The following is a 13,709-nucleotide window of genomic DNA, read 5'->3' as shown; positions in this document are numbered from 1 at the left end:
ACACACACACACATGAAATCCAGGAAAGAAATATAGTGGAAAAATGGAGAAGGAGTAGTCGAAAGAGGGGAAGAAAGGAAAAGCCAAGTTGGTGGATGAAAGTTTGTGGACAGTTACAGCAAGGAACATGTGAACAAATGGACGTTGGCTCTTGATCGCAAGCGTGGTGTGCTGTGTTAGAGAGGTGTCTTGAGGAGGCAAGCGCACTTTCATGATGGCTCTCAGGATTCTTATTTCAAAGCAGAAGCTTCTAGTGCCCCAAATGGGTAAAACATGTAGTGACAAGAACAATCTTCAGTTTTGATGGTAAGACAGTAATGTGCACAATGTTATAGCACTAGTGGCTTTTACTCAGCACTGCCTGAAGTGCCCTTATTCCCCTGGTCCCAGCCACTGCCATTTATTTTTATCTTCCTTTCTTACAATAAAAATTTTGCATTATTTGGTCTAGGTTTCAAATCAGAGTGCTAAAAGTGAGGTTTATTTTTATAGGTGCAAAAAGACCATAGCTCCCAGCTGAAATCATTCCAGCTTAACCTGGTATTAGAGATACTTGGAGGGATTCTTAAGTATCGACAGAATGGTCCAGAAAATCGCAGATGTTTCTGGCATTTAGAAATGAATATTAGGTGAAAGTAAAGGGCTTTCAGAAACACTGACTTTTGTATCCCTTCTTCTTATACAGTGAGGATTGTAAACAGGTAGGATTTTTCTTGACGGTGGAATCAGTGTTGGTGTCTCTTAGCAATAAAGACATTCTTCATTCAGCAGAGAGTCAGTCTGCATGAGTTTATATTGCTTGTACTTGTGTGTTGTATGTTAACAGGAAAGATTTTGAAGTTATTAGTTGATGCTATTGCAAAATACACTGATGAGCATGAAAACAGCAATTACATACCTCCTATCAAATCTGACCTGATAACATGGTTCAGAGAAAGCCATGACAACAGCTGGCCTTTTTTGACCGGAGACGAGCTTCTTACCTTGGTGCATTGTTAACCTGACGGTCTCTTTTCCCCACTGTGTAGCCGGAGATCACAATCTGACAACTGCCACCTCTCCTCCCACTGTGTCACCTCCACCTGCACGCTCCACTTCACTCTCACCTGCAGGCACCACCAAAGGTAAAGGTGAAACCATGGTTGCAGCAGCACTGCTCTCCTCCTGTATCAGCTGAGCTGGCATCTGCTGCTGTCATACGGTGATTAACTCAGTCACTGTTAAAGCTATTGCTTTAATATTTATATATTTATTGCTTTATGTTGTCTGAGGCCAATTGTATTGCAGTAAAATTTGTCAATGGGATGATGACATACTTATTTTTTTAATTTTAATTAAATCAAAGCTGGAAATTTGAAGCCCCTTTTGAAAGGAAAACAGAATTCAAGCTGAGGATGGTGGTGTTATAAGTGCATGTTTTCCTCATGAACACTCCTCTTCCCTGAGCTCCCAGGTCAGGGTTAACATGGAGCTGTCCCGGTGGCACTCTGCTGTGGTCCATGCAGGGCTCCTGAGGCACCATGGCACTGCCAGATGGTCTGTGGGAAGCGGGTCCTTCCTGGATCAACAAGATGCAGCAAACACCCCAACTGGGCATGCTGTTTGCAAGCTGCACGCTAATTCCCTCCCTTCAGCTGGTGCTTTCAGACAGCTGAGGGCAGCATGTCTTGTTCAAGGATGATCGAGCCTCACAGCCACATAGGCATCCCAGACAAATTGGTGGGGATTTGGTACCCAGTGGCTTTGCAGAGGTGGTGCCAAGCCCTGCTCTTGTGGAGAATCCAAGCAGAGGTGTTGCGCAGGCTGTGCAGGTCCTGGAGAGCCATGTAGACTCTCTCCCCTGGCCCTGCTGCACCTTCTGCTTGCACTGAGCTGCTCACCAGCATGCACTCTTCGCCTGACGGTCTCTTTTCCCCACTGTGTAGCCGGAGATCACAATCTGACAACTGCCACCTCTCCTCCCACTGTGTCACCTCCACCTGCACGCTCCACTTCACTCTCACCTGCAGGCACCACCAAAGGTAAAGGTGAAACCATGGTTGCAGCAGCACTGCTCTCCTCCTGCATCAGCTGAGCGGGCATCTGCTGCAGCCGTCGGGAAGCTTTCTCCACATCGCGGACTCCATGCTCCAGGAAGAGTGATCTTTTACATGGACTGATGTTGTCCACATTTCATATGCTTGATATTTGGGGGGTTTGGTTGTCACTACACATCATTAAATATCACTTTAGAAAGTGTAATTCCGTGTGGAGCAAGGATCTGATGGGAGAAGAAAATGCGTTTTTTTTTAATAGTTGGAGTATGATGGTTTATAATTCCTTTACAGTTTTATTTACACTTTCTCTCTCTCTCTCTTTTTAAGGAGATCAGCCAGCATCAACTACAAACGGTAAGAAACTTCTGATTTGCGTTACAGAACTGCATTGATGTTTTTTCCGGTAGTTTCTACCTGTTTTGCGTTTTATGGTTAAGGAAAGACTTGGTGCTCAGAGTTACCTTGCAGAGTGTGTACTGCGTTTCCATTTGCCTAGTGAAATAGAAAACACTTGCTCACGAAGCAATAATATGATCGAAAAGAGAATCTCTTTTTCGGAGCATGAATTTGAGTACATCTTAAAATATCAATGAAATCAGTGAAAAGATTGATGAAAGAGGTGCAGTCAGCGTCACCAAGGGCTACGCTTAGCTGGCACTTGTTGGACCTCCTGAGAAATTTATAGAGCAGCAACCAAATGGAGAGTTTTGGTCAGGTTTGGTCCTTACCTTGCCTTCGTCTGGGGAGCGGCGTGAGGTGGTCAGGCGGCGAGCGGGAAACACGGATTTCAAATTCTTCCCTTTCGCTTCCCTGCTTGCCGAGAAGACGTGACCTGGAGGAGGCTTCGTCACCGACGACACCCGCAGTTCTTAATGCCCTTTCGTCTCCGAGGGGACGCCGCGGGCGCTGAGCAAGCAGAGCCGGGGGGGCCGCCGGCGGCTGGGCGCCGTGAGCTGGGCAGCGGGCTCTCGCGGGGCAGGCGCGGAGCACGCTCTGCTCTGCCCGGCGGGCGCTGGCGGGGCGCTGCTGCCGGCCGGCGCGCCGCGGAGCGGTGTCCTCCCGCAAGCATGCTGCAAAATGCTGTAGTTTTCCTAGTTCACGTTCATTAAGGACATTTTTATGTCGACTCCCTCATGGATTCTGCCTAAGTAATGTCACAGGAAAACCTGTCCCAGCGTATTGCAAAATTCATTAGTAGGTGTTATATTCCTAAAAGTTTGCTCATTTTCTGTTTTAATGGATACATTAGCATAATCTTGTTTTCAGCACTCTTATACATAAATCCTGGAAGGGAAAAAGGGGGAGGAGGGACGGTGGTGTGAGACGTTTCTGTGGACGTAGCCATAGGAAACAATGAATTTTACTCTTCACTGCTGATGTGTTGTTTATTTCCTTGCAGATGATTACACTCCAACATCCTTGCACAGCACCACCTCCCACCCAACCAGCACGCCAGCAAACACTGGGATCATCCCCAATCACACCATAGGTGACAAACTTGCACACAGTTATAGCAATTATGATACTGCAAGCACAGAAAATATGATACTACAAGCACAGAAAATATTTTAGAATGAGAGCATTAAAGTTTCAATTTTTATTTTTTTTTCTTTGCAAACTTCAGGCATACAAATCAGGCATACAACTGCATTGAATGTAAGGGTTTTTTCAGAACCTTATTAATAGTGTATGAATAGTATAAAAGACACTGGATTTGCTATGTGTCAAGCAAGTGAAAAACAGAAGTTATTTCCTAAGCAGTGGCACAGTAGGAGAGCAGATCTGTCAAATGACTCCTTTGGGTAGTTATAAAAGTTTGCCCAAGCAGCAAAAATAATGATAAAAAACAAAAGTAGGATGAGAGCCACAGCTCCACGTGCTTGTCCCTGCGTCCGGAGAACGCTTGCGTGTTGTTTTGCTCCGCGTTCGCCGTTCCTCGGTGTCTGGCGTTGCAAGCACTTGTGCCCGTGCACGTTGCGCTTGGGCTACGAAGAACGGTGCAGTGGGCGTGCTGGGACTCGGACGCTGTCGTAACAGCCCTTCAGCCTCCCGGCGGCTCCTCTTGGAGAGCACGAGCGGCTTTCCCGGCGGCTCCCGGAGGCGCCGCTGGCCTGGCCCCGCTCTGCGCCCGGGGCTTGCTTCCAGGACGGAAAGCGGATTGCAAGTGTACCCTTTTGGTACACTTGGACCTGCGTGTATTTTCAGTAGCTGTTTGCAGGATGAAGTTCTTTGCTCAATCTGCAGTACAGGTTTCCTGAATACTGGTTCTTAATTTCCTGTCAGATATTTTAGTGCAAAAAATAGTTGTAGAATGATCTGTATTGTTGGATAAATCTAATTCCAGGGGTTAGAGCAGCAGAGCATGAAGTAGGTCAGATTCGTTTATTTAGTGACAAGGGAAACTCTTCAGTTAGCCCCTTCACAGTGTGCGTATGGTGGGACACGGGATGGCCTATCACACCTCTCTGAAAATGTGTGGTTTTGGAGTATCCTTGTGCACTTTTGTGTGCAGAAGCATTCAGGAAATGTCAGAAATAGCCAATGTGATATGTAGTCAGTAACGTCATCAAAAAACGATGAAATGCAATGCACGTGATCTCGAGAATATCTGACTGGAAGTCAGGGTTACCATTAGGTGGTATTTTCTTCCATGTTTTCAAATAGGAATGGAGTGCTAGGTACAATTATTTGTATCAAAGGACTGAAAATGAGTTTTGGACAGTATCAGTCATCCTTCTTTCATGCTGTGTGAAAAAAAATACTGGGGATGCTAATTTTTTTCTCTTTTCTAACAGAAACTACCACAGTGGCAGCTAAAGAACCTTGTGGTAAGAACCAAACCCCTTATTTTTCTCAGTCCTGCTAGCACTCTGTGCTAGCCCTGAATCAGTAAACTCAAATTGGTAAACTCAACTAGAGGAAACCGATCAGTAAACCAAATTACTTAGTGCCTCAGATTATTTTATAAAACTGTCTTCTAATTCAAGAAGAGTTATTAAAGTTGTTAACATTTCTGGTCTTCTCATCTTCATTACAGCTCTGCTAAATTGCCCTGTACTAGGCTGTTGATCTCAGTGGCGCCTCAGGACTGCAGATGAGATCTGCTTTTATTCGACTAGGCCCTCTCTAATTTCTTCCCCGATGCTACAATCTGTAAATGCAAAGACTAAAAGAATATTTTCCTAAGGAAATATTCAATTTTGACTAATTTTTCTTTTCACATAAATGATGATTCTCGAAAAAAAAAGAAAAAAAAGCAGCCAAATCTGCTGTATTTTCTGATTCTTAAAACCCAAACGGTGTTGGAGGTGCTGTAAAACACCGTTCTTAAAAACTCTCCCAAAAGCATTGTTTACTTTTTCTCCTTTTTTTTTCTTTTTTTAGTTCCTACTGATCCTGTAATAAAAGATGAGACAAATGAGAATAACTATGTTGAAGTCACGCTGAACAAACTCAAACCAAGTGAAAAATATACTGTTTTGGGGGCTGATAATCATACATTAATAAATCACAGCAGCTACAGCATAAAGCTTCAGAGATGCCAGGTATATACAGTAACAAGTGAAAGGTGTCTAACAAAGAAACTTATTATCCCACCTGGTAAGTATAGAAGGACTTTTTTTTTTTTTTTTTTTTTTTTGTTACACTGATTTTATTATGTTAAATTTTGTTTTATCTTGTCAGTAATCTGTTATGATTCCAGTCTTGCTGCAGTTTGACAGGTTACAGATATTTGATGCTGGAGATCCCTTTATTGCAGCAAAACTACAGTTCTCCTAAGATCCAAATTGTGTTTGCAAATTCTTAATGTTTTCTGTTAGTTAAATGGATTGTGGCTGTTAGGCAATTAAGTCTGAAGTTAGTTGGGATGAAGACAGAGGAAAGGAGAAGGTTCTTGTAACTTACTCTTCCATCGTCATGTCCAGAGCAGAACTCAGCAGTTGTTGACCTGCTTTACTACTTTTCCTAGTTTAGTACTGTCTTTTTAGAGAATCAGGCAGAAAGTTTTCATTTTTTTGTTTTGCCAGATATTTTGCATTTGGAAGCTGTGTTTTTTAAAATATTGTAGGGTGTTAAAAAAGAAAAAGAAAGAAAATGATTTTCTCGTTGTAAAGGAAAAAAGAGAACTTCAGCTAAATCGGCCTTGCACTTGCCTTTAGTGAAAGAGATTTTCACTAAAGAGATTGTCTTAGTCGGGTTAGAAGTTTCGTTTATGATTTGAATAGCACCGTTGTCTTTATCTCGTGCATGTATTTTTTACTTTCAGTTTCTTGTTAAATTCTTTGTGACGACTGTGTATTCGTATTACAGAACAAATGAACAAATGCAAAAGATAAAAATGACACTTAAAAAATCAATATAGCTAATGTCACAGTGACAAATAATATTGATCCTTTTTAGACAGCAGCAAGTATTCTTTCAATATTCGGGATATAAAAGACACATCTGCAGTGTTTTGCTGGAGCGACTCATCTGGCTGTCCCGTGCACTACTCTTTTTCCTGTGAACCTGGTAAGATGCTTCTAGGATATTTTAAAAATTGAAGGTTGGTTTGTTTGTTTGTTTTTTAGCAGTTTTCATATTTTCTTTTAATGAGGGGCTGTCAGATTTAAATGATTATACTAGTCTGAGACAAGAACTGTTCAACATTTCCAGGGTCCCTAGATTCAGGGCAACAATTGCTATGTGCTACAGAAGATCTGGGTAAAGTTTAAGCCCACAAAGCTCTTTCTCTGGGTTCACCAGCTTCACATATTCACCTAGCAAGATGAAAGGAATAAATTCTGAATGCCAACAATTGAAAGATTTTCAGGTTATATAGTGTTGGTCCAGCTGCCTGCTGAGTGGACAGTATTGTTAGGCTAATGCTGGTGTTTTTGAAAATCCCGGTTAAAATGGTACCATGTGCTTTTGGAGTGGACAGAAATAGTGATAAAACTTTTCCTTTTTTTGTGTGTATGTATAGACTTTCTGACACACCAGTTAAATGACTCAAGTCCTACTTGTGGAAGTCTGGAAAATTTGTTGCCCAACCGTAACTACACATGCAGACGTATAGCACTATTTTCTAATAAGACTTTCTTATATGAAAACTTCACCATAGAAACAGATTTTAGTCGTAAGTATGATGTATACCTTTTTCTCGTATGCCACGTTTCTGCAAAGACTCATTATGAATCCCTCCGCCTGTGTTTTCTGGGGGGTGACGATGCATTTGGAAGACCTTTTCTCAGCAAGCTTTGGGTTGTCCTCCAGCTCCTGCTGTCCTTTCTCCTTTCCTGATGGCTCTTCCTTGACCATGGTCACAGCTTTCCTTTCCCTCCCCAGTGCCAGTCTTAGGCTCCCAGTCTGTCGCCGCGTTCTTCCCCACTCTGTGCTGAGACCGAAGGTCGGTGGGAATGCAGCAGGGTTGGGCTCCTGCTCCCGCACCCAGAGCCCCTGGCTGGGCCTGGAGCAGGCTGATTTAGTCTGCAGGCAGGGACATGCGCAGGAACCACGCGGGGATCAGTCACTCTCCTTCTGGGGAAATGGTGCACAGGCTGATGTGCAGTAGGAGCTGAGATAGTTTTGCTGAGTAGCAAGTAACTATAAGATTTTAGCTGCAAAAAAATGTCGAATCTGAGAGACCTTTTCTTTTTTTTTTTATGTGACCAAATTTAAGCAGGTTTCAGTAACAACAAAAAAATGTGCAGACCTGGTCAAACAAATGTTAAATTCCTGCTTATGAAGGCAGATGTGATAGCTAGATGCAAAGAATAGCTCAAGATAAAGTGAGCTATTTTCCTTAGCCTTGTCCTAGGACATAGTTTGGGTACTTTTGCTGAATTAAAAAGAAAATCAGCTGATATTAAGTGGCCTACCAAAAAAAAAAAAAAAAATTAAGCCAGATATTACATTTAAAGTTTGTTAAAATTACAAGGAAATCAAAACAATATAACTAGAAATGTTGGACTATTTTAGTAATACATGATATTGCTGTATTCATGTATATTTTACATTGGTTAAATTTATGAAATCACTGCACTTTGATACTGTATCTTGTTTTATATTTATGTATAATTTCTTTGAATGTAGACAATATGCAAAATACTACATGTTGTTGATATTTTGCATTAGTGGGCATTGAAATTTTAATTTAATCAAAGGGCATTTTCATTCAAACATTTTTTTCTTCAACAGCTCCAGAAAAACCAGAAAATCTTCAAGTCTATAGTTATGCCAGAAATGTATCCGTTACCTGGAACATATCTAGTAGCACAGCAAATGGTAGTGTCAATATAGCTGGCTATATTGTGTGCTGCAATACCAGTGACAGCTGTGGTAAGTATATGCCCCTTTGGTATAGACTAATTCATCATGTATTTTAATATTGAGTAAATAATGTAAATATACAAACTATGCAGTAAAAACAGTTTCTGAAAGCCCAAGCCCTGAAGGTAGCATATACCCTGTTTAGATAGGTGGATTAGGTGACTGTCTTCTGCAGAACAAGCTATCTCCTAGCAGGGAGGTTGTTTTAGGCTGCCTTTCATTTAGATGAGTATGTCTGTATGTGTTGTACTGGTTTCATCTTTTCCAGTTGTGAGCTTTCCTTCAAAATAAGGACTGGAAAATTATGCTTTGAAAGCTAAGAGCCTGATGCATAATTCCGGCAAATATGTGGGTTTAGGATAGTCCTCACTGCAGCCTGTTAATTCATTCCTCCTTTCACATGTTCTGTAAGCCTGGACTGCCCCGGGCAGTCATGCTCCTCTACTCCTCACATCACGTAAGCTCTCTGGCTCTCCATACCTTGGTCGTGACCATTACACAAATGGGCTGCAGCTTGCTTGCCGGTTCCTGTGACAGGATAAATGTGGTTTGCCTGGAGACCTGGGCAGTGTACCTGGTTGTGGGGAGGTCACAGCTGGAGGAAACATAGAGAAGGCCATTGCTCCCCAGTTTCTCAGGCCTCCAAAACCCCAGCTGCCCCCCTTTAAAGTTGCAAAGGTAGTAGCTTCGCTCTTTTGTTTCCTGTGCAATTCCTTTCTGTCCGGCTTGCGGTCGTTGAAAGCAGGCTGCATCTCTCCCATCATACCAGGACAGACTCACCCTTCCATAGCTAGCAGCATGCAGGGTGGCTTGTGGCATTTGACTACTAACCCATTCCCAAACTGACACCGAAAAAAATATTAACCTGTCTTTACACACGTACCTTATGTTAGTTTCTAATTACACCCTTTCTTAATGATATACCAGCAAGAAAGTAAAGCCTAAACACCACAAAACCCCAACCCTCTGCCTGTTTGACTGGGGAATATATCCCTTCTTCTTAACATGTTCACTTAACATTCCTGAGTGAGACAAACCAACCAAGCATCCTCAATAGAGAGTAATTAAAATACAAATACTCACGACACTGGGTTCAGACAGTTCTGGTGAAATGTAAAAGTTCCTGTACTCCTAACATAAATCTTTATATTTTCATTTTTTCTAGAAACAAAAGAGTCCAGCGTGACTGCATTTACCTGTGAGAGATTACATCCTTATGCTGAAGGTTTTGTATCAGTCACTGCCTTTACAAAGAGCAAAAATGGTTCTAAACAACTTAAAGGAGATAAGGCAGAAAAAATATTTAAGACAGATTCAGCAAGTAAGTCTTGTGTTCACTAACTTTTACTAACAAGCTAATGACCTAATACAGGAAATATATGCTTCCTTATTTTAATTAGTTATATTCTTATATTTTATTACTATTCATTTAAACAGTGAACTGATTAACATTAAAATAATGTTTCTAACAATTTTAGCATTAGTGTTTCATTTTGAACTATTTTGTCTTATTCTGTTTTTAATTATGTATTTGATGTTAGCATTCTTTTTTTCTATATTTGATCTTTAAAAAAACTTCCCCAATTCATTCTCAATTCCTGATAAGATTTTTGAAAATATTTACATTTTATCTTAAAGAGAACCTTCAGATTACAGAAAATGGAGAGTTTGACAAAAGGGGGCGTGAGAAATGTTCATTTTCTGTGGCATGAATGACACACAGCCATGTAGAATACATCTTCTATTACATAGTTGTTTTGTTGCTAAACTCAGGATACCCAGGCTACATCAGTGTTGCTGTCTGTATCCATGGTTTGATTAATTTGTATGTACACATATACAGTCAGTTTCTGACACTCCAGTCAGAGAAGGTTACACCTCTCAAATACGTGCCAACTCTTGCATTATCAGAAAGTCTTGTTTATTGATTCATTGTCACACACATTCTAATGATAATACTATTAGAAGAGCTGAAATAAACTCAAATGTTGCAGAATAATGCAAAGTTATGTGAATAAAACCTTATTAAGACATTAGTCCTTCCTTTTTGTTTTTTTCTTTTAATTCTCAGAGATATAGCCTTTTACTGTTTTCATTCTTCCTTTGAGAAAATAAAAATTGTTTATGTCATTTCTTCCAGTACATATTTAGGCACTTGTTCCACCATCTCCAGATTCAGCTAATACAAGGATTCAATTATAGGGAAACGATAATGAGTTATATCTGTTGAGATTCTGGATTAAAATTTTCTTTAAATGCATTGGATGAGCAAAAATTATTTTGAGGGACAAAAAATATTCCTTTTGTGCTAATGCTGCTGTAATACTTCAAGGTGATGATTTTTTGCTGTTGTTAAGAACAATTAAAAACCTCATTGTTTAGAGCTCCTGAAAAATACAAAGAAATGGATATATAAGAATACAATTGGTCTCTTAAAACCACTTGGGTAGAGCTTTGGGAAGTACAGGATCCTGAAAGAGACTTCTGGCAGCGTTCTTGTGGATTTAAATCTTCTCTTCCTTTGGAACGTACAGAGCTGCTGTATCCAATTTTACTGATTATCTGTGAGAACATTGGAATCTCCCTGTTACCGTGGGTCATTGAGCTAATAAATTTTAGCTTATAGTTGAAAGAATATATAGCTCAGAATTATCACCTGAAGCTACTCAGGAGAAAAAGATGGCAGGTTAAATGATGTTATCTGTTTGATCTGCTTAAATCCTGTGCCTATAGCTCTCCCTAAACAGACTTAACTGTATCCAGAAGGGGAAAACATTTGGGGTTTTCAGACAACCCTAGTTTGAGCATGTTTGTGATTTTTCTCTCTCTGATAGTCTAATTTTGCTAATATTACTTGTCTTCTATAAGATATCATCGCAGATTGTTCTCACTTGGCTTTTCTCTAGTGCAAGAAAAAAACCCATTAACCAAGGTGGAGTGTGCTACTACTCCTGGTGTGAATGTCTCCCACACAGCCTTACAATTTAAATACCTCAGTTCCCTTATTTTTTGAGAAATAATGAGTTGTTTGCCTTTGTCAATCAATATTTATTAAACTTTCTGTAGCTGTTACAGCAGCAGCTAACGTGGTCAAGCAGATACCTCAAGACTCTCTGTGATCTCCTGAATAAGGGAATGGTATTAGGAGAGCATTTGCCCTTTGATGTAGGAAAAACTACATTTTGTAAAATAGTCTTTCTCCAGACAAACTGACACAAGGAATGCTCTCCTTCTCCTTTCCTATCTTTAAAATTAGTTAAAAGTTCTCCTGGTTTTATGCTAGTTGCATGACAATGTGACACTTGAAGTAAAAGGATATGAAAGCAAAGGATACTTTTCAAAATGTTCTCCTTGTTCTCCTGGTAGGGAATTTCATTTACAGCCATTTTGAAACTCGAATATATGTTGCTTACATAGAAAATTTTGTCTGTTCCTGTATTTCGTATGTTGTCCCACGTTCTTCAAATGAGAAAGTTGAGATAGTTGCTGCTGTATTTATCTTTGCAACCTAACCATTGCTAAAGCTCTGGTACTCCCAGCCGTTTCAATTCCAGTTTACAGCTATTCCAGTTGAGATAAGCCTACAATTAACTTGAAACTGATTTGATTCATCTTGTTAAATTAGAATTGAAGTTTTATGAAATCTCTTAAGAAAAAGGATGAAAAATAGACATGAATGCATGCAATTGTTGAAATACTTGTCTTGAAAAGATTAAAATAAAACTATTAACCATTCTTCTGTGAACAGAACCACAGCAAGTGACTGACCTTCGCGTAACATTGACAGCTGATAATGCAGTCCAAATTAAGTGCAGAAATCAAGAAGTGTATGGTGAAAAAAAAATATTTGTATTGATTTGGGATAATGAACAAAAAAATAATTCCAAGGAGTGTTTTTTTGTGGAAGAAAATCTCTCTTATTTGACAAACTATTCTTTCAAGGTGTGTATGCTTATGAAGTTAAATAGATAAAATATTGCTGTATTCTCATTGTTTAAGTGTATTATATTTGTTTTTAGAATAAAGGCAAATGTGGTGGCAGAAGAGGTAATCCATGGATCTCAGTTGTAAAGTAGCTTCTTACTTGGGGGCTGATGAGTGTAAACTAGTTCAGATTCAGTGTGTCATGTCCTTACATGAACCTTTCACAAGCCAGTCCTTGTTCCCATACAAAATGTATCATATTTTGAGCTCCTTGTTTACATATTTTCCATCCTGAATGCCTCCTGCTATTTTCCCTTTGTTTGGGCACGTAATCCTTTTGACTTTTGTTGTTTGCAAATCCAGTGCCTTGTGTCATCCCCTTGGGATGGCCAATTATTTTGAATATTTTTGTATCCTGATAGTTCCTCTCAAAAATGACAGGAAAGTAACTAGTGGGAATTGACTCCATTTAGGACTTCTTTCAGGAACCATATTCACTCATTTTCCACAATCTTTTTCCTGTTTCCTCTGTCCTTCTGAGGAAATGCAGTATCACAGAGCTTTAGGCGTTCTTTTGTTCTAAGGCTTTTGACACTTTTTTTTCCTGCAGATTCTTCTCAGAAGGCTACATATTTGGAAACCTAGATCAAGCTCCAGAAAGAGCAAAAAATGCTTATGTTGTCCCTATGGCACAGACCTATTTTTATAACTTTTCTCACACCTCTTTGCCTCACAGAAGAAATTGCCCTCTGGGTGGCTCCAAGGCTGGCTTGTGTTGCCAACTTATTTTGCCCAGTTCTTAGTGGAGAAACCAGAGGAAGTCCCACTGCCTTTACTGGTATCCAGGACAGTTTTTGATTTGATGAGGTTTTGACCCCAACCACAGCAATCAGTTTCTAGCTTTCACTGTTTGAGAAGCTTCTTGCTTTCTTTCACTGCCATCTCTGCTACTGCTGCAGACATTGCCACTTTCTCACCACTCAGCAGATGGCTTTCTTTCTAGCTGCAGAATTCAGAAACCATCAGCATCCAGAAGACACCATCCTCTTAGAGCAGTGAGGGGTAGCTGAGACTGAATTCTCTGAGTTATTAGGAAAAATGTCACCTGAGGAATTGGATAGGTGCAGTAAGAACTTGTAGGCTGAAGTCAGTGACAGCACTGGAAACTTTTGTCCTTCCCTACCAGATGATTTGCTGCAGGACAATACTACCTTTTAAATCAGTACTATCCAATACTGCTAGTACTCTCTACTGCTCAGAACTAAATAATTAAGTCAAAATTAATTCTAGGATTATTTTTTCTTTGATAGAAAGATGTAACATATTTTAAGCACAAACTTCAAGCTATCTATTAGACATACTAGGATTTTCTGTTAAAGAAATTAAAAAGAATGGGTTAATGGAAAATATATTATAAAATATAAACTAATCAAAATA

The 13,709-nt window shown here is 40.0% G+C and overlaps 1 protein-coding gene across 1 annotated transcript in view; it reads left to right on the top strand.

Moving 5' to 3' along the window:
• The window catches only part of PTPRC (protein tyrosine phosphatase receptor type C), a 61,774-nt gene that overhangs the window by 32,129 nt on the left and 15,936 nt on the right, over positions 1 to 13,709 (top strand). The window contains exons 3-13 of the mRNA XM_062581651.1: positions 1,029 to 1,124; positions 1,926 to 2,021; positions 2,364 to 2,390; positions 3,436 to 3,525; positions 4,832 to 4,864; positions 5,421 to 5,636; positions 6,438 to 6,548; positions 7,003 to 7,155; positions 8,217 to 8,357; positions 9,514 to 9,669; positions 12,097 to 12,290. Of these exons, the coding sequence (XP_062437635.1) occupies positions 1,029 to 1,124; positions 1,926 to 2,021; positions 2,364 to 2,390; positions 3,436 to 3,525; positions 4,832 to 4,864; positions 5,421 to 5,636; positions 6,438 to 6,548; positions 7,003 to 7,155; positions 8,217 to 8,357; positions 9,514 to 9,669; positions 12,097 to 12,290 (1,313 nt within the window). The remainder of the gene's footprint in view (positions 1 to 1,028; positions 1,125 to 1,925; positions 2,022 to 2,363; positions 2,391 to 3,435; positions 3,526 to 4,831; positions 4,865 to 5,420; positions 5,637 to 6,437; positions 6,549 to 7,002; positions 7,156 to 8,216; positions 8,358 to 9,513; positions 9,670 to 12,096; positions 12,291 to 13,709) is intronic.

Source organism: Rhea pennata, chromosome 8, assembly GCF_028389875.1.
Source record: "Rhea pennata isolate bPtePen1 chromosome 8, bPtePen1.pri, whole genome shotgun sequence".
NCBI lineage: Eukaryota > Metazoa > Chordata > Aves > Rheiformes > Rheidae > Rhea > Rhea pennata.
This window is presented reverse-complemented; position numbering and strand designations above follow the sequence as displayed.